Source organism: Fulmarus glacialis, unplaced genomic scaffold (genome assembly GCF_000690835.1).
Source record: "Fulmarus glacialis isolate BGI_N327 unplaced genomic scaffold, ASM69083v1 scaffold12636, whole genome shotgun sequence".
Classification (NCBI taxonomy): domain Eukaryota; kingdom Metazoa; phylum Chordata; class Aves; order Procellariiformes; family Procellariidae; genus Fulmarus; species Fulmarus glacialis.
The window spans coordinates 30,836-49,432 of NW_009216276.1; the positions used below are offsets into that span (position 1 = coordinate 30,836).

The following is an 18,597-nucleotide window of genomic DNA, read 5'->3' on the forward strand; positions in this document are numbered from 1 at the left end:
ACGGGGAATCCTTGGGGGCCAGGCTGCCAACACACGTTGGCAGCAACACATGCCCAAGAGCCCAGTTCAGGCTGGGTGCATCAGGCTCCCTATCTGTATGTTGTGAAGCCAGGCTGCAGGCACACAGCAGTTGTCCCTCATCTTGTGCCTGTATTTCTGCCTAGAATTTACACGATAGATACATGGCGACCAGAAGTACATCTGTGTGCATGTGCCTTGGATGGGCCCTCTCCAAACAATAGGTATCTGGATCACAAGTGCCCCTGCCCTTGGTAATATCTATAGTGGTTTGGAGACGAGATCTCCCAGAGTACAATCCTGGAGATTAATAGAGGGAGGTGCTGCATCTTTCTAAGAAAGACTTGGCCTTAAAGCTGTTGAAGAAGTAAAATGGGTTGGAGCAGCCAAGGAGAGACAAATAGCCTGGCAAGCCAGCACAATGTCTGAAAGACCTGTGAGGGAAAAAAGGGCTGTGCAGGACACTTGGTTCGGTTCTTGACAGTGGTAGTGTGCGTGCCAAGCTGTCCCACGGGGCCGTGTGTACACGTTCTCTGAGCTTCATAAACATTGCTATCTGAGTTATCTGACCTCTAGGCATGCTTTACAGACTGCATGGAGAATGCTGAAGTTCAGATATGCACTGTAATTTTAAACTGTGTCAGTTTGACTAGAAATGGTGTATGTAACTATCTTCTATACAAAACCCGGGAAATTGCTGACATAAAAGCTTAATTACCCATGCAAATTATGACAGATAATTTAAAGTGGCGTTTTCAGAACATGGTCACTCTTGCATTCCTCCTGTCTCATTTTTCCCTCCCTACCATGCACGCACATCCATAACTACATAAGCATGTCTCACTTTCCTTGAGAATATAAACTAAAAAGTCAGCTTGTACGTTTTTAAAAAAAATGGGCCGTCTGGGATCAGTGAGGAATGTGTGTACGCGCACACACACACACACACACACACGAATTCAGAAGGAAGAAGGGGAACTCTTCTGAAGTGCCATTTAGGATTTCTGGGAAACAAATAGGGGAGAAGGAAGAGAAGCAGAAGCATGATTTTATTTTCATTTCCTCAGTAGTGAGGAAAGACACAAAAGTGAAAAGAAGAGGGAGGGTGATGGCAGGTGTGATATGAAGGCTTCTGTTTTCAAGACACTCATGCATGATTGGGATTATCCACATTCAAAACATACAAATGTATTAGGCAGAATAAATGTGTGCCTTAGTAAAGCTATTTGCTGTTCTGACATTTGTCTTTTTCTGTTTTTATTAAATACTTTATCCCGGAATTGAAAATGCTGTTACATCCAAACTTTTTTTTCCCAGTAGAATAAGATTTCATGTAAAAAAAAAAAATTCTGATTAAAAATTTTTCAAAATCCCTTTTTTCCTAGCTCCTGTATTTTTGTACTGCATATATTAGTATTTAATGGATATTGAGAAACTCTAAGTGGGTAGCTTACACAGGGATGTGAAAGAGAGCCCTAGGAAGAAAGGGCTTTCTTTTTTTGAACATACGCACTTTTTTAGGTGAGTGTCTTAACTTTTTGGCCTATGATTTTTGTTAACTTAGACTCCCTTGCAACCATTTATTAAAGTGAAAACTGCATATATTTTCTGAGGAAGGCCATTCAGCATGTCTAGAATGCTTTCATTAGTTAACAAATTAACATATCAAAGAACGGTTTTCTTTTGTATATGTAAGTTTATTTTCCTTCCTTTTGTTTTAAACTGTATCAGCACTAATTAAATAAATAGCCTGAGACTATTTAGCGAAATATCAATCCTTTTAATTCTGATTATTCAATAGTCATAAAAAAAGCTTTGAATTCTCTCTGTCAGATATTGTCAATTTATCTGTTTGCTCTTTTTTAAGATAAGCTTGTCAAAATCTAAAGTGCGAAAGGAGAAGATTGTCATTAAAGTCTCAGGCTGCGACTTGGTCGTCGTTCCAAACCATCGCTCTGGCAAAGAGCTGTTACAATGATAGCTCTTTTCTGCTTTATCCAGTTGTGCTAATACTTCTCTCCAAGATGCTCTTCAGAAGAGCAAGAGCTTATTTCTCTTCAGAGTTTGTCAAAAAGTACCTTGAAAGGAAAAGGCTGCTTTGCTTCCAGAGCCTAAAAGCATTGATGTGAAGTGCTATGTACAATACATAGCTGAAGTTCCAGAAAGGGCTGACAGAGAGCTCCTGAGCTAACAAGTCCTTGACATTTCTGTAACACAAGAAGTGTTTATTTTGCATATCCCAGGAAAGAAGTAGAGATGTACATACCTGTATGTTATTAATATGCTACAGAACTGCTGCTTACGTATACTTGTCTTTCAGTAAAAAGGTTACAAAGAAAAAATGTGTTGCTTTTAAGCACATTTCTGTACAAGATGAGCATGTGCTACAAGAAGAAAAAAAAGATTAACTACATGTGCTATTCATAAAGTATTGTTAAGTTTCTTTGTCTGTGGGTTGATAGATGAGATTGTTGAAAACAGCTATGGAGCGGTGTCAATAGGAGAGACTGAGAATGAGAGTAGAATCATGGTTGCTTTATACAAATTAAAAAAAATGTGCTAGAAGAAAGAAAGGAGAAATACATTGATGGAGACATGGTTGTTTTGCTTTATACTCACCCTTCTCTCACAGTGATATTCAAGACTCTGTCTTTATTCCAACATCATCAGAAGGAAAGCCAGAGCTGACTGGGAAGCAGCCTAAGATAAAAGCCAGTTTCAGGGTTATTCCCTTTGCAAATAATATTGCAGATTAAGTCAGCATATATCACAGCTTTGTTTAAAAGGTAGTAAAAACAGGTATGTCTGCAGTCAAATCTGAGTCTACCTTATTACTGCTGCTGTATTTTAGATAACTGGAGAATACTGTGTATTTAGTTGAGAGAAAGCGATTAAGCATTGCACTTCATAGTAAATGGAATTCAAATAAGAACACAGGTCTGTGCAGGGGTAGCTAGGTTGCAGAAATAATGCCAGTGAATAGCAGATAATAAAAGATGCACTAGTTAGTCCTTTGGATTGAAAAAAAACAACACAAAAAACCCAGAGAGAAAAGCTCTATTTTGAATTACTGTTGCAGAACAGTGTATGATTAGGCCCCACGGTTATGGGTGTTGAAGATTGCTGAATGCTGCTGGAGTGCCATGTCACCGTAAAACTTGCTTTTCAAGGCCTAGGATAATGTTCTGGGCGGTGGTATGGGGCACAGGATATGTTTCCAGCCATCCAGTGGTTGCTTCCACCATGCAAAATGACCCACTAAATCTTTTTCATTAATTAACTGTTAGCCACATGTTGTGCACATTTCTGAACTAAAGAGAGTCTCTGTCTGCTCACCAGCTTGTCTTTTTCTTGGAAATGAATAAATTCTAAATTAGAGAGAACTCATTGCATTAAATATAATTCATTCCATTAAGTAATTAAGCAGCGAAGCAGAAAGGGGAGGCATAAGTGCCAGACTTGTCCTTCACTGGATTTCCTATCTCTCTTTACTCAACATCTCTTCTCTTTTCTTGCTTTCTCTTTGAAATCAATTGAATGTCTTTTCTTTTAATGGGAAGTCAGATTCAGTTAAGAAACATTAGGGTCTTCAGCCTCTGGCCTGATGGAGACCAGATGCTCCAGGTGCTAGTATTTGTTCTGGTGGACAAGGTGAATGGGTCACTGAACTCTTAACTGAGAAATGAAGTTGGCAAGATATATAGAAAGATATTGTAAAATACGTTTTCCATTCTTGCCCTCCAGAGAAGATGAGAATATGAAACAACTTCATATTGTTGTTCTCTCCATCAGCTTCCTTCTCCCTCACATGACTTTGGGAAGCAACATGAAAAAAATGCAGGGCCGAATCAGCATTTGTGTTCCCCGTGTGTAGGCTTGTTAGAGGCATTTTGGAGTAAATGTGTGTTCATATATACAATGTATGTATGTTGTGAATAATCTCAAAGCTGAAGGAAGGATTGTAGATAGGACTAAGGTTTAGCAATGGATTTCTAGATTGCTCTCTAAAGAGCAATTTCACTTAAACTTGTAATCTTGTTGAATTAATTTCCAAGAGCACACAGAATTTGGCGGTGCCGGCGTTTTTCTCCAGGACAAGCCAGCTATACTGCACAGGTAATCCTGAAGCATGAGGAAGTCTGGAATGGAGCAAGGCAGAGGTTGATTTCATCTGCCTGTATTCTTGGGATGAGAGGAGTGAGAGTACCAGGTTGATTGATATGCCTAGATTAATGGATTATTCATTTTTCTGTTCAATTATAAAAAAACCCCAGAAGCTGTATGGAACTGCCTCTTTCCTCCTTTTCATCAACTTTTTTTAACTGCTTCCTTTACCAACTATTTTTCTTGTTAAAACAAAAAAAACGTTGTTAATAACTTCAAGATCTAAATAATATTTATTTCTGTTATCCTAAATAACTAAGCTCCTGCATTATAAAAATAGCTGCTTTTCAAAATGTCAAATAATTGTGTAATTTCTAGCTGTAATTTTGCAGAAAAATAACATGCATTAATGGAAAACATTTTGCACCAAGTAATGTCTCTTAATATTATGCTAGAGACATGTCACAAATTTGAAGAAGTGATTTTGTGCCAGTGTAGTGGTGGTCATGACAGAAAATAATTGGAAAGCAGACATTTACAAACAACAAGACAACACTTCTTGAAGTAAGGAATGTGAAGAAGGCAATTTTATTTTAAAAGTGTTCATTTTCTTATTTCCAAACAAATAGTTGAATAAGTCAGCATTCATTAAAGTGCTGTTAGCTAATAATGTATTTCTCAGCTGAAGTGGAACTGTAATGACTGAGGGCTGATTAAAAAAAAAAAAGAAAAAAGCACAAAAAACCCCTTGCCTTAAAATCATGCGATTGAAAATGTCACTGGAAATCTGGCAAGCCAAGGGCTGTTGGGTTACTCCACTCTAAATATTGTACAAAATGAAATTGCAGTTATGTAACAACAAACTGCACTGGCTGCTACATATGAGACCTTCAGAACATCTGTGTTGGGCATTGCTCCATCTCAAGATGGAGGGATTCCTGCCTGCCAAACAAAACTGGCAAGAAAGTTGGGAATCGTCCTGATTATGCTAATCAAGTGAGATTTTAGTCTTCCTTGGAGGAACAAATTTAGGTTTTCTTGTGTATTGTTTAAATGTGATAGTGTGTGCATAAGTAGCATTTAATCTATTCAATGAGAAAACTTTATCATATTTTATCATTAGTAACTTTGTGGCGCTCAGCTCAGACAAGCGTATTAAATTGTTTGTAGGAACTTGTGCTACATAAATACAAACATTTTTCTCATCTGACTAGTAATAGACATTGGGTTAAGTAACAAGATTGGCCTTTCTTTGATAAAGCAGAAGATTTCAAAGCTTTCGCTGGTTGCCCTGGGGAATGTGGCATAATACTGCTGCTTTTCCACATTCTTCACTGTAAAATTAAATTAAAAGTAACCGAAAATAAATGCCGAGTATTGTTGCATAGTGGCAGGGATGTTTATTAATCTCCACTGACAACGGAGACAATTCCCATATTTTCCTATTCACATTCACAGTTGCAAATTGAAAGAGAAAAATGAAGGTCTGTGTGTTTCTCTGCAGCAAGATGTGATCTGTGTTATATATGCATTTATATGAATAGCTGTGTTTATTTTCATTTAGTTTGGTTATGGTCCTTATGTATTTAGTTATCTGTGTACTTAGTTATCTGTATAAACAATAATATTTACTCTGCTGTTTGTATGTATTTTTATATTCCCTGATGGTTTCTGCTGTCACTTGTACCTATGTAATCTCTTATTCAGTGAATGTAAAGCAGCTTAATTGTGAACAAAATTTAATTGTTGTTTTCAGCTGAGAAAACTTACCCTTCTCAGAGGGTAATTGCAATTGCAAGTTTGTCATTGTGCTACATGTCCTGGAAATTAAATAGTTTTATTTCATGCCAAAGAGATACTACTGACATGTTGTGGTAGAATTCTTACCAAATAATAATATGAGATGTTGTAAAATTTCACCAGAGAACGAAATGCAAATCCAAGCAGGCAGAATGTGGTTATTCTCTCTTGTAGCAAAAAAACTTTTTCTTTTACAAAAAATGAATGAAACATTTCTGGAAAATGGGAAGACATTTTTAGATGTCTTTTAAGAATATCATTTTTTTCAGGACTAGTTGTGACATTATGTATTTCATTTTTGTACCATGCTTTGAAGATATAAAATTTTATAGCATTGTCATACGTAAAAACAGCTATAATGGTTTAAGATCATTGTGTTCCATAAATGTTCACCAGCAAGCCTGTCAGCTGAGACCCAGTAACTGATCTTGTGAACACCTGTAATCTATTAAAAGCACTCATGTAATGAGTTACTTCAAGTCAGTTGAGAAGCCAATAAAAAAATGCTAAGGTGTGATAATGAATATGTTAGAGGCATGAATATCTTATGTGCAGTTGTTTGCTTCAGAAGTGAATGTGGGACAGTGCCTACTGCACAACATGTATACTCAGTGTCTTGTATCTTAGCAGAAAACATAATAGGTCTGGCTAGGAGCACTTTGCATCTGTGTAGGTAAGAACTGCATTACTCATCTTTCCTGGCTTTTTTTAGTTCCTGGTCATTTCTAGGCTGAACAGAGTAAATAGTTTAAAAACCAATAATAAAAAAAGAAAGCGAGGAAGGAAAGAGGTGTATTGCCTTAGAAGACAAACTATTTGTGCAGTTATGTCACGCATGGATAGTACTTGGTACGTTTTGAGCCATGATGCTGATATTTTATATAAGGAGTGTAATGATCGGTCATTCATTACTTAATATGTATTTTAAAAAGTAACACTGAATGCTAAGTTGTTATCTTTAATTACCTTTTTTTTTTTTAGAGTGTTCATATTTTGGAGCGGAAGGCTTCTTCGGGAAGCACAGACCCTTCTGTAAGCAAGCAGTTCCTTGAAAGTGACCCTATTTCTCTATCCAAGGTAAGCAAAAGCATAGGCTGTAATCTGGGTAATGAGTTTCCCTCTGTAGTTACAAAGTAGTTTGACTAACAGCTTTGGGATATTGTTTTGTATGATTCTACCATTGAGTATATTGTGAGCCTGCCCTGGAGCTTCCTATTCCCCAGCTGAGGTGTCAGAGGGGCCAGTAATCTTTAGAAGATGTTATATTAACAAAATGAAGGATTTGGATGGTGGGTTTTTTTGCCCATGGATGGCCCCCAGGAGCAAGTTTTACAATCTCATAGTATGGGACTAGAAGGGACTTTGAGAAATGATCCAGTCTAATCCTCTTATTAAGGTAGAGCAAATCATGTCCAAGTCCAAAAGTGCTGCTAATCAATAATGATATTAATTTAACAAATATGTCCTAATGACATTCCTTGTGGATAGTTTCTTAAATTTGAAATTTAAAATCTCTTGCTGAGACCTTTTTTCCTGAGGCAGAGAAATGAATAGAACTGTAGAGGTAACACTGCCAGTGTCTGAAAGGTGCAGCCTTGTGTGTGGTGCTTTGCAGTCAACTTCTTCCTGGCTGTATTCCTCAGTTTTGGAATAACTGATTCCAAATAAGTCTAATTCCACATAAAGAAGGCTTCATTTTGAAATACTTCACATGAAAAAGTAAGATTGTTACTGAAAAGGTGAGTATGTTGTGACGGAATATTTGCTAGAAAAGAAAAATCTGAAGTTACATGTCTGTAAGTTCTAAAACAGAACTGGTAAAACAAATTCAAAAGGAAACATTCTGTTCATCCAGGGAAAATGAAATGGTTCATTCTGTTTTATGTGGAAAAGAAATACTTTGCAGTCAAAAAGACTAGGTTCAGAAAGCTGTTGGTAGTGGCTCCCTTACTCCCAATACCTGGGGCGTATGCAGACCCAGGGACTATAAGTTGTGCTTGTGTTCCCCTGGTCCTGCTGCTTTGCACAGAGCTGTTTCTCACGTAATACGTAGGGAATTGCAGAAGTCCTAAAGTACTAATGCTGTACTTGAGAATCGGCATTGGTGGGGACCCTTCAAGCATATCACTGTCACTCTGGTTTTCCCCCATTTCTGGCTGCTCTTGCATAATGTCCCTTATATTCGGCATATCTCATCACACCAAACTTGTGGGATGAGGCACAGTTAGCATTGTTAGGATGGTTTTAAGAACAGCTTGTAGCACTGGTGCAGCAGAAGACAGGTATCCACATTGCACTGAATAATTGCTTGTTTTGTCCTTCTGTGTCAGGCCTTTTGTTTAAATGAATAGCTATGAGATTGTGTGATTTCTAGTTGAGAAGTAATCAATACTGGTGTTATCTAATAGATAAAAGATCAGCCTGCAGCTGATCTTCTAAAGGAGAAATCAATATGGTGAAGAATCAGTTGGCAGAGTTGCAGAGAGAGATTCTCTGCTTGCCCCAGGGGACTCATAGTTTAATTTGCCCCCCTCAAGTGCCAAGTGCTTCTTTGTAGGGGAAAAAATAATGCATATGTGCTTCCCTCTACAGTAGTGGAAATAGAATATCCAAGCAAAACACAGGGAAGTAAAAAAGGTGTTTTTTGAGCATGACATTTACAGGCACTGGGATAGTTTCAGATTATAGTTATGCAGGGAAAACTAAACTGAGTAAACATTTCTATTAAAATTTACTGTAGTGTGTATTGTTTGAGATAGAGCTTTTCACCCTTCTGAAAGTAACAAGACCGTATTGAAAATTGTAATTTGAAATTTACTGTTACTTTTGAAATCGTATTTTCATAATAATAATCAGAGCTGTTTAACTTCGATGTGTTATGAAAGACTGACAGTGCTCGGCTTTGAACAGTTGTGTGGGAAATGGAGGAGACAATTTTTTTTTCCGTTTAAATGTTTGATGCTGTATGAGCTGCTTCCTCTCTCGGTAACTTTTCATAAGATTGCTGGGAGTTGTGACAGATCAGCTGAGAAAATGCAGGTTTACAACTTTGTAGGATACAATTAATAAAATAGAGTCTTAATGAGCAGACAATAGGAGATTTTTAAATTGGTACAGAATTTTGTTGAATACAGCAGTTGGAAGAGGATAGAAATAAAGGCATGACTTTTTTCTTTAAAAATGTTGTTCCTTAGCTGTTCACTATGGTTTATTATAAGTCTGGCTTGAGTTGTAGAAGTCATCATGCATAAGAAGTGGTATGTACAAGAAATACGCTTTAATTGGCTCCCTGAAAAGCATACAGCTGGTTGTATCTGAAATGATACAGTTCCTATTCTTTTCTCTAGAGAGAAAATTAGTTAGCTTTCCTTTAGATTTCTCTCATGAAAATGAATGCAGGAAAATTAAAAAAAAAAATTAATTTCCTTTTGCAGATTTCTAAAGGCGCAATTAGCCTGTGAAACTCTATCATAAAATGCCTTTGAAGACAAGAGCTGACTACATTCAAAACCAACAACAAACCAACCTCTTCTGCTTGTTTTTCTGATTTTTAAGGAAAAATTAGAGTATCCAGAATCAATGTAGCTTGTACTTTAAAGATCAGAAAATTTACGATTTTTTATGATCAGGGAATACCACAAGGGACACTGTTAATGTATGCCCATATATTTAACACTATCGTTTCTTCCTCATTTCATCTCACAATCCCATCTTTTTTTAGAGAAGGAATACTCTGAGTAAAGGTACATTTTTAACATGCAGATTCTGCCCATACCCCACTTATAAAATCTCTTCAGTCCTTTTAGTTCTTACAGTGCAGTGCTAATTTGTGGGGTGCCTTCTGGATAGACTTAACAGGTGATCAGCGCCACCTGCACTTTCACACGGTTACCCCCAGTAACAGGTCTGACCTTTCTTACACTTAGCTCAGCCACAATTTGATCCTGTTTTCATGTATTTAGATGTATTTATTTCATTGGTACGCAGCCCTTGTTGTGAACAGCATGTCCAGACCCACCCTCAGATTGTCGTTTAGTTGCAGTGTCAGACTTTTAAAAGTTTCGACTTCCTTTTAGTTACCTGGTAAGGGTTAGACTTCCAAAAATATTAGTATTCAGCAGTTTTAAATGAGATACAGCCAGACATAATACAGTAGTAGTTTGGTACCTAAATAGGCTGATTTAAAAGCCTGCCCCTCATTTACTCTTTGTCTTGTGCTGCAGAATTTGTGCTACGTATAAGTGCAATTTTTCATCATGTGTGTGCACAGTTAATTAATCAATGTGTCTTCATACTTTTTCACCAGGAACCTGACAGCTGGGAAATCATAGAGGGTCTGAAAATAGGCCAGACCAATGTCCAGAAGCCAGACAAACATGAAGGTTTCATGCTGAAAAAGAGAAAATGGCCTTTAAAAGGTTGGCACAAGGTAAATGTCTCATAAAACAGTCAAAAGATTATTACCTCATTTTATGAGTTGGGACTTTTTGTCTGGAGGAAATTACGATGTCAAATAAATGCCCAGGATTTTGGTGTATGACTTTTTCTTTAAATTATGTAAAGAATTATTTTGCACACACAGCTCATGGCTTCCAGATTGCAGTGCCTGCTGCCTAATGTTGTATTCAAAATCCAGGTGGAAGTTGTAAATAATGCAGCAGATGCCTTGTGGTTTAAGATGTTTAATCAATATTCCTTTCGTTCTTTCCAATATATTATAACAAAATATAGCCATGTACTGTAAGATTGCATTGAGTTTACATTAAAATACACAGGACTTCATGATAGCAGAGGAGAGCTGAAGGGCTTTTGCATGGACCCAAGGTGTTCGTACGGGAGAGCATTCCCCTTTAGGCATGCTGAGTGGGCAGATTTGCTCAGCTTTGTCCCTGAATTTTGTTTGTCTTCTTGACTGCAGTCTTCTGTGTGGACCTGCAATGGGACTATGCACTTTTGCCATTAGGTGTCTCAATTTAAAAACATAGAACAAAATGCCCCAAAACTCAACCCCAAATCTCCTGTTTCTATTTAGTTAATTTAGAGACATTTCTCCATGAATAATTCTACCTTTTGTTAGCCCTAAACCTGGTGTTCATAAACTCTTTTGTCTGTATATTATACCATAATAATTACATTTTTTTCCCTTTTTAGCCACAAGATGTGTGGTATTGACGCTCACCCGTCTTTTTGTAGCTGAGGGTACTTGAAGCAGGATAATTTTCTAGGCAGAAAGAACAGAAAATGAGAGCTTATTTAAAAAAAAACAACAAACAAGCACACCAAAAAACCCCAAACTAACAAAACCCCAACAAACGGCCTCCACTCCCCAAAACAAAACGGTTAATCAGATGTATAAGAATATATAGAATAACCCACTGTTTCCACTCCTTTAAAATACATTATGTTAATGTGTTGTTTCTTGGACAAGTGTCTGTTTTGGTAAGGGACTTTATAGGATAGCAAGAGGGGTCCAACTTTCACCGTTCTATAAAGGAGATCACTATTGATGATCTGTTTTTCATGCTGACTTTAGAGCAGTTACCTGTGTAAATGATTTTTAATGTGATTAAGAGCTTCACAGTTCAGCATCCCCCTCCACTCTGCCTTACATTTCACCTAAGGATCTATGCTGAACTTATGTTTCGAAACTGTGGATTTGTTAATAAGTTTCTTTTTGTTTTTTTAACTGCTGCCTCAATATCCTGCAGTTTCCGTAACAATACTTTGTGCTGAGAGCCCAGTGAGGAATTCCAGAGACAGTAATTGTAGCATGTGCTGTGTTAGTGTTCTGCTAGCAAAGCCATAGCATCCTCTGTCTATCGAACGTTGCATGTCATATTCTGACAGTTCTGAATGTGCTTTAGTAGCATACCGGGTATAATGTGCACAACTTGGAGAGTAGCTTATCATTTTCTGAAGTGCAGTATGCTTTGGAACGAAATACGAGGAAAGGTCATTTTCTTCTGTGTGTGGAACTCAGAGAGGCAGAGCAATACGAAATGAATGTCATGTTCTTGTGAAGTCCATTAATGACTATACCTAGTTAAAAAAAACAGAACCAAAAACCGTCCTGTTGTTTTGACATCTTATTCAAGAAGTTACGTCTCCAGGAAAGCACTGTTTTCTTGCCCTGCATGAGATATTGGTACCATCTGTTGTGTGACTGACATAATTTCCAGAACCATCTTCAGGAGATATTTTCTGCCATCTAACTACTGACCCTGCTCATCGTGTCGATTTAACAGGTTCACATCATGAAAACATTGTCCTTCCCTTCCGTGTCAGACAGCTTAGAGAGTCCAGGATAGTGTTTTGCTGTGTTCTAGATTTTTAATATAGATTAGTGCTTTAGGTTAGACTCTAACAATATGAATTAGTTTCTATTAATTAGCATGTTTTGAAAGTTAGTGGTGGTAAACACAAGTTAGTGAATCTCATTTCAAGTCCAGGTTTCCTGCTAGGCTCTATATTTATGCTGTGTGCCAAAGTCTATGCTAACTTATCCACAATGCAGCTTGAGTGGTCTGGTACACACAAGCTAGCGCGGCTTTAATTGCAGGAGAAACACATTGTGAATAGGGGATTCTGCTCTCTGCTGTAAGTAAGAGCCACTCAGCTAAATAAAGGTGTAGCAATGTCACAGATGGGCATCGTCAGGTTAGCTTAGCCCTGGTAACTGTGTCAATGAAGATATAGTGGCTCACACCATATCAATGACTAACACCCAAAACATAAGCCCTCCCATGACCTTGGTACGTTGCTGGGAATGCTGTAATATTTACACTTGTACTAATACCTGTATTAGCTAGTTTACAGCTAGAAAAGGTATAATCAGCATGAATTACAATCTCATCTTTACCTCACTGTGTAGAGGTGTGCCATGAGGCACAAAGTTTTGGATGGTAGAGCAGTATCTCACAGCCTGCATTTTTTTCCCAGTTGGAGATCAAGGAAACCACAAGAACATCCATATGTGGGTCTTCCTTTGGGATATAGATCTTGCACTAGGAAAAATCTTTTCAGTTTCTGGGTAGGGAAGGTAGGTTGTTAATTCAAAATGTGACCAGCTTCTGTGGGAAGAAAAACGGGAAGAAAATGAAGAAACAGACATAACTCTTCCGGCCTACAGTGTCTTTCTTACAGAGTTTATTGAATTGGCTGGAAAACTGAAAAAATACCCTTCATTATCGAGGTTTGTTAAGTTAAACCTAGAACATAATGTTGAAAAAAGAATCTAGTTTTTCTTGCTTAGAAGATAATTGTTGTCAAAAAACAAGCAAGAAAATAATTCAATACTGTATTTATCCTCTCTTTCTAACCCACAAACATTCCTTAATTGCTACAGAGTAATCCTTTTTTTTTTTGCAGATGAATTATTGTACACAGTTTAAATTGCATCTGCTCATTAAGAAAGAATTTTTTTTTTTTTTTTCTTTCAGAGGTTTTTTGTCCTGGATAATGGAATGTTGAAATATTCAAAGTCACCAATTGATGTAAGTAAAGTTAAAGACCATTTTAAAATTTGTGTTGGAATTCAGCCTGCCAGGGTGATTAAATCTCATACTCACTCTAGGCATATTTATGACAGCGCACACATGAAAGTTGTTGATGGATTCAGTGAGAGATCTGTATATGGAAAGTATGTAAAGTTTTGGTTGAGTTCTGTCCTCAAGAATTCTACCTTTTCTCACTTCTGTGAAAATAAAAACTACATTACTTCAAGTAGTTTATTTAATGAAGGTGCTTGAGAGATTAGCCTGACCATGTATTTTTCCTTTTCAATTTTTATGTCAGTTAGAGCTGATTATTCTGAGATATGTGGATAGGACAGAGAAGTGATTACAACGTACTCAAGAGATATAAAGGGCAGCATTAAATTAGATCTGATATCAATAATTTTCAAGTGGTAGCAGCAGGGAACTGAGTACTGTCTAATTTTCTCTGCTTCTCACTTACTTGTAGCTGTGTACTGGTGTGAACCAACACTCTTTAACTTTGGAGTTGGCTCTGCACCGGGCATTTTTTATGAGATACTTTTTTCTGTCTATAAATATAGTAAGTGGTTAGTCTGACTACAGGTTTTATTTTTTAATGTGGCTTTATATTAAAATGTTCATAAAACGGGAAACCATTTCAGCACCAGATATTTTTCTGTTAAATATAGTGAACAAGTGCATGATACTACCAATTTCTTACCCTGCTTTTTGATTTTAGATACAGAAAGGCAAAGTCCATGGGAGCATTGATGTTGGTTTATCAGTTATGTCTATAAAAAAGAAGGCTCGTAGAATAGATCTTGACACAGAAGAACACATCTATCATCTGAAGGTAAAAAGTGGTGCAAATACTTCTTCTTTTTTCATCCACAGTGGAAATAAATAAAACTGTAAAAGATGTGCAGAAAAATAGTATTTTGAATGCTTTCTTGATAGTGAATTTGTTTCCAGGTGAAGTCCCAGGATTCATTTGATGCATGGGTTTCAAAATTACGCCACCACCGATTGTACCGTCAGAATGAGATTGTGAGATCTCCGAGAGATGCTAGTTTTCACATATTCCCTTCAGCCTCTACTACAGAGTCTTCACCAGCTGCTAATGTGTCGGATGGAAAGGTATGTAGTGTTCTTTTGTTGAAAACTCATGCATACTGGGCTTGCTTATGGGCAGTTTCAATGGGCTCTGCTTGTAATGTCAATAGCATTGGCAGCTTCAATGGGCTCTGCTTGTAATGTCAATAGAGGGGAGTTTCCACTGTGGGAACCAATGGCCAGCAAAAAGCTCTGAGTGTGTGCAGCTGAAAATCTCTTTAATTTAGCCTTACTGCAGCCTTCATTAATGGGCTGCAGTAGAGATCTTGCAAAGAATTCACTGTCCCCACAACAATTTGCACTTGCCTTTGTCATAAGGGATAAATCTGTCTCTTTACTGTTTGGTAATGTTCTTCCTCTTAAACAACAGCTTTTCTAACTGGTGGTTAGCAAACACAGTTTGCTTGTGAGGTTCTTGGTTTGGTTCTCCAACATGCTGTTCAGAAAAATCTGCATCTTGGGGAACTATAAATCACAGATGTCACTGAAATCACAATGCATATTTTGTTTTCTTATTCTGAACTAGTATGGTGATTACACTGACTGAGCAACATAGCAACAGTAAATTTAAGCATTTCATTATGCCTTAGGTGCAACAAAACAGCTTCCCCTGGCAGTCCCCTATACCTTGCAGTAACAGCCTTCCTGCCACCTGTACTACTGGTCAGAGTAAAGTAGCAGCCTGGTTGCAGGACTCTGAAGAGATGGACAGATGTGCAGAAGGTTAGTCTTTACCTTTTCATGCCTTGTTCTTTCAGCAAAACTTCTTGCTGATATAAAATAAGAAATAGTCAGTAAAGTGGTTAAGTTGCATCTTTACATGCACATGAAGTAGCTCTTCAGGTAATTAGATGCTTGTGGTGGGCACTTTCCTCTCTGTATGTTTTGGGATGTTGCTTTTAAAATTTATCTTAGTAATCTGTATTATCTTAATGGATATCATTGTTAAAATATGATCAACTTTTGAGGTCCAGACTTGTTGCTGACTCCCATAGAAATAACAAGTGCTTAACATCTCTGAAAGTAAAGCTTTTACTAAATCTTACTACTAGGGATTTGGACATTTAGCTTTTATAATGCAATAAAGTGCCAATGATGGACATCATGGCAAAAAAAAAAAAAGTCTGAACTGAAGCACCTAATGTATTTTTGTTTTATATCTGTTAGATCTTGCTCATTGTCAGTCAAACCTTGTGGAACTCAGTAAACTTCTTCAAAATTTAGAAATACTACAGAGAACTCAGTCAGCACCAAATTTCACAGACATGCAGGTAAATATGCTTGAACATAAATCATCACACTGAAACATTTGTTCTTTGTGTTAAGGGAAATATAGAGATGTTGTCTGTTAACTCAGAATGATTTTCTGAAATCATAATAATGTATGAAAGGTTTATCTTATATGTTTATCTTAATCATGTGTAATAATGTTTCATGTGTAAACAAATAATTAAGGCTTATTAATTATTTGACTTTAATAGGACGAATCAAATGATTAAGTCATTTGCAAAGCAAAACTGAGAACCGCTACAACATAAATGTTACAATAGAGGGTGAGTTTTCCTCTTGACCACAAGAAAGCAACAGCAGATCCTAAATCCTAAACACTTTCTTCCTTTTTCACTCTGTCCCCTTGAGTACACAAATCTCCCAGTGGTGTTCGTGTGGTGGGAAGTTTAGTTCCAGTGAGGTAATGAGACTTACCATTGATTTCAGAAAGAGGTGAATTTTACATTTCTCTGAGTAGTACCAGAACAGAAATCCATGAGGATTTCAAGATCTGGTCCTAAATATTGTGCACTCATGAAGAAGGTATACCAGTAGTTTTGCTAAATGAGCTAAATATACCATGTGTTTATAAAAGTATATGGATAGCTACAGCTGGTCACTGCTGTAGTCGCGGGCCCCGGCAGTGGCATTCTTCTCCTTACTTTCTAATTTATAGATGTCTAATGCTACAATTCTTTACTAACTTGCTGTACTGTCTGTGTTGCTTGTGTCAACTTAATAGTACTTTGTCGCTTTTAACTATTTGTGTAATGTAGGCTAACTGTGTAGATATTTCAAAGAAAGACAAGCGGGTCACGAGACGATGGAGAACAAAAAGTGTCAGCAAAGATGCCAAAATTCAACTTCAGGTACTGAATGCACAATGTTTTACTTTTCACTGTTCCTTCAGATTAACTTTTAAGCATGAAATGATATATTGGCTGAAAGTAGGAAGTCAATGTCTCTTATGTTCCTGATGAAGTAAATTGAATCTCAGTTTGTTGTTTAAAACCTAGAGAAGATAGTGAGAAAAGTATTGATTTTACTTTCATTCATATGAAAACATTGGCATCTAGGGAAAGGAGGGGGATCTGAATACTAGTCAATTAAGGTGCAAAAAAGGCAATATGTATGCAGCACACGGGGATTCTGTTCTATCTCAAACTTGCCAAGAAGGGCAGTTGAACAGATGACATCAAGGTAAAAGCAGAAAACATGAGTGAAATGCTAAACACACCAGTTGTCTTTGTCAAGACCTATACTAGGAATGTTACCAATGAGAAGTATTTTCACAAGCCTTCTCTTATGGAAAAGTCTAGTACGGGAACAAACTGAGTAACCCAAAGAATAAATTACGTGAAGAAAGAATTTACCCCATCCTGCCTTAGAGCTGAAAAGTAAAAGCACAGAAATAAGCATAATACGCTCGTATTATGGCTAGATCCAGAGTGTCTTACTGTGTTTTGTCAGTAGTAGTTGTGTGTTTTGAGGCCTAATCCAAAATCTAATCTTTTTTATAATTGAGCAACTGATAATGAAGACTATGTTCAACTGACTTCAGGAGCTAACAATCACCACTGTGCTGTATGCTACAGAATAAATAAATGTCAGCAACTTCTGATCCATTTAAATTCCTTGAAATTAATGCAAACTTTGAAAGCCTTTAATATGTCCCCTAGAGGCACAATAAGGTGTTTTCTGTGACTCATTTAAGATTAATAATCTTAAGGAAAGAAGAAATTACAGTTGCATCAGCTTTCTCATTACAGCTGTTGTAAGTGATTTTTCTTTCTCCCTGTTGCACTAGATAAATCACAATAGGTTGAACAGTGAAGCATCTTTTAGGATTAAAAAGGTTTATTAACAAAGGAATTTTGGTGATTGATGTCATGTCATGTCCTATTACCTGCATTTAAAGGATCACTGTGTTTCCCTGCTGCTGAATAACATAGGCAAATAAAAATATGAGGAAAATGGATGCAAGTACTTGGTGCCTATGAAGAGACAGTATCGACACCGCATGTTCTTCTTTCATGCCGCAGTGGTCTCAGAGAAATTCCTCTCCACAAAAATGATGAAAAAAAAGATGAAAGCAGTCAATATATAATGATCTGGGGTGGCTGATGAGGAATTACGAGCTGTTCCTGTGTTGCCTGCACTTTGCCAAAGCAACACTGATGTGGGCTTCCATCATTTTGGCACCTGACTCTCAAACTGCTGTTTGTGGCTTGGCAGGAGTTGTGCCTCAGCTCCTGAAATTCTCAAATACGTTCAGTTTGCAGGTTGCCCTGAGAGAGTGTTTGTGCATAGCAGTGCTCTACATGGGTCTGTCACTTCTGGGTCGATAATGAACTCTACCTAACCTGGGTCAGCATTAAGTCCTGGCAATCTTAATGCTGGAAACGTAAAGCTTATTTTGTTAGAGCAAAGCATTAAGTTATTGATTTATAAATTAATTTGCAGTGAAACAGAAACAATAAAATTATTCTAAATTATGTGGAATACGAAGATTCCTTTTTGGCTGCTCCATTATCTTGTCTAGTTTGATGGGCTCAACACATTGTTTATTCTTCCAAGGGCTGTCCTGTCCCATGAATGGTCTAAAGCTGTGATCTGTGGAAGATCTCTGACTCGTTCTGTTATTCCTAATTTGCTCATGTTGCCATTCCACTAAAATGTGGCTTTCCTCCCATGCTTAGGTGCTTTTTAAGCTTACAGTACCATTTTGTTCTTCTCTTAGCCATTCCTTCTAGCTTCATTGGCCTTTTTTATAGGTAATTTTTTCAAGACTACTCCAACTCTTTATAAACTGTTTATC

At 37.2% G+C, this 18,597-nt stretch overlaps 1 protein-coding gene across 4 annotated transcripts in view; it reads left to right on the forward strand.

The window, feature by feature from the left end:
- OSBPL6 (oxysterol binding protein-like 6) overlaps positions 1-18,597 on the forward strand; it is a 50,110-nt gene that overhangs the window by 7,011 nt on the left and 24,502 nt on the right. For 3 of the 4 annotated variants that reach the window (XM_009579246.1, XM_009579247.1, XM_009579250.1), the window contains exons 2-9: positions 6,904-6,999; positions 10,229-10,351; positions 13,362-13,415; positions 14,137-14,250; positions 14,370-14,534; positions 15,101-15,233; positions 15,678-15,781; positions 16,556-16,648. In XM_009579246.1, the coding sequence (XP_009577541.1) occupies positions 6,904-6,999; positions 10,229-10,351; positions 13,362-13,415; positions 14,137-14,250; positions 14,370-14,534; positions 15,101-15,233; positions 15,678-15,781; positions 16,556-16,648 (882 nt within the window). The remainder of the gene's footprint in view (positions 1-6,903; positions 7,000-10,228; positions 10,352-13,361; positions 13,416-14,136; positions 14,251-14,369; positions 14,535-15,100; positions 15,234-15,677; positions 15,782-16,555; positions 16,649-18,597) is intronic. The other variant, XM_009579249.1, reaches the window with a different exon arrangement.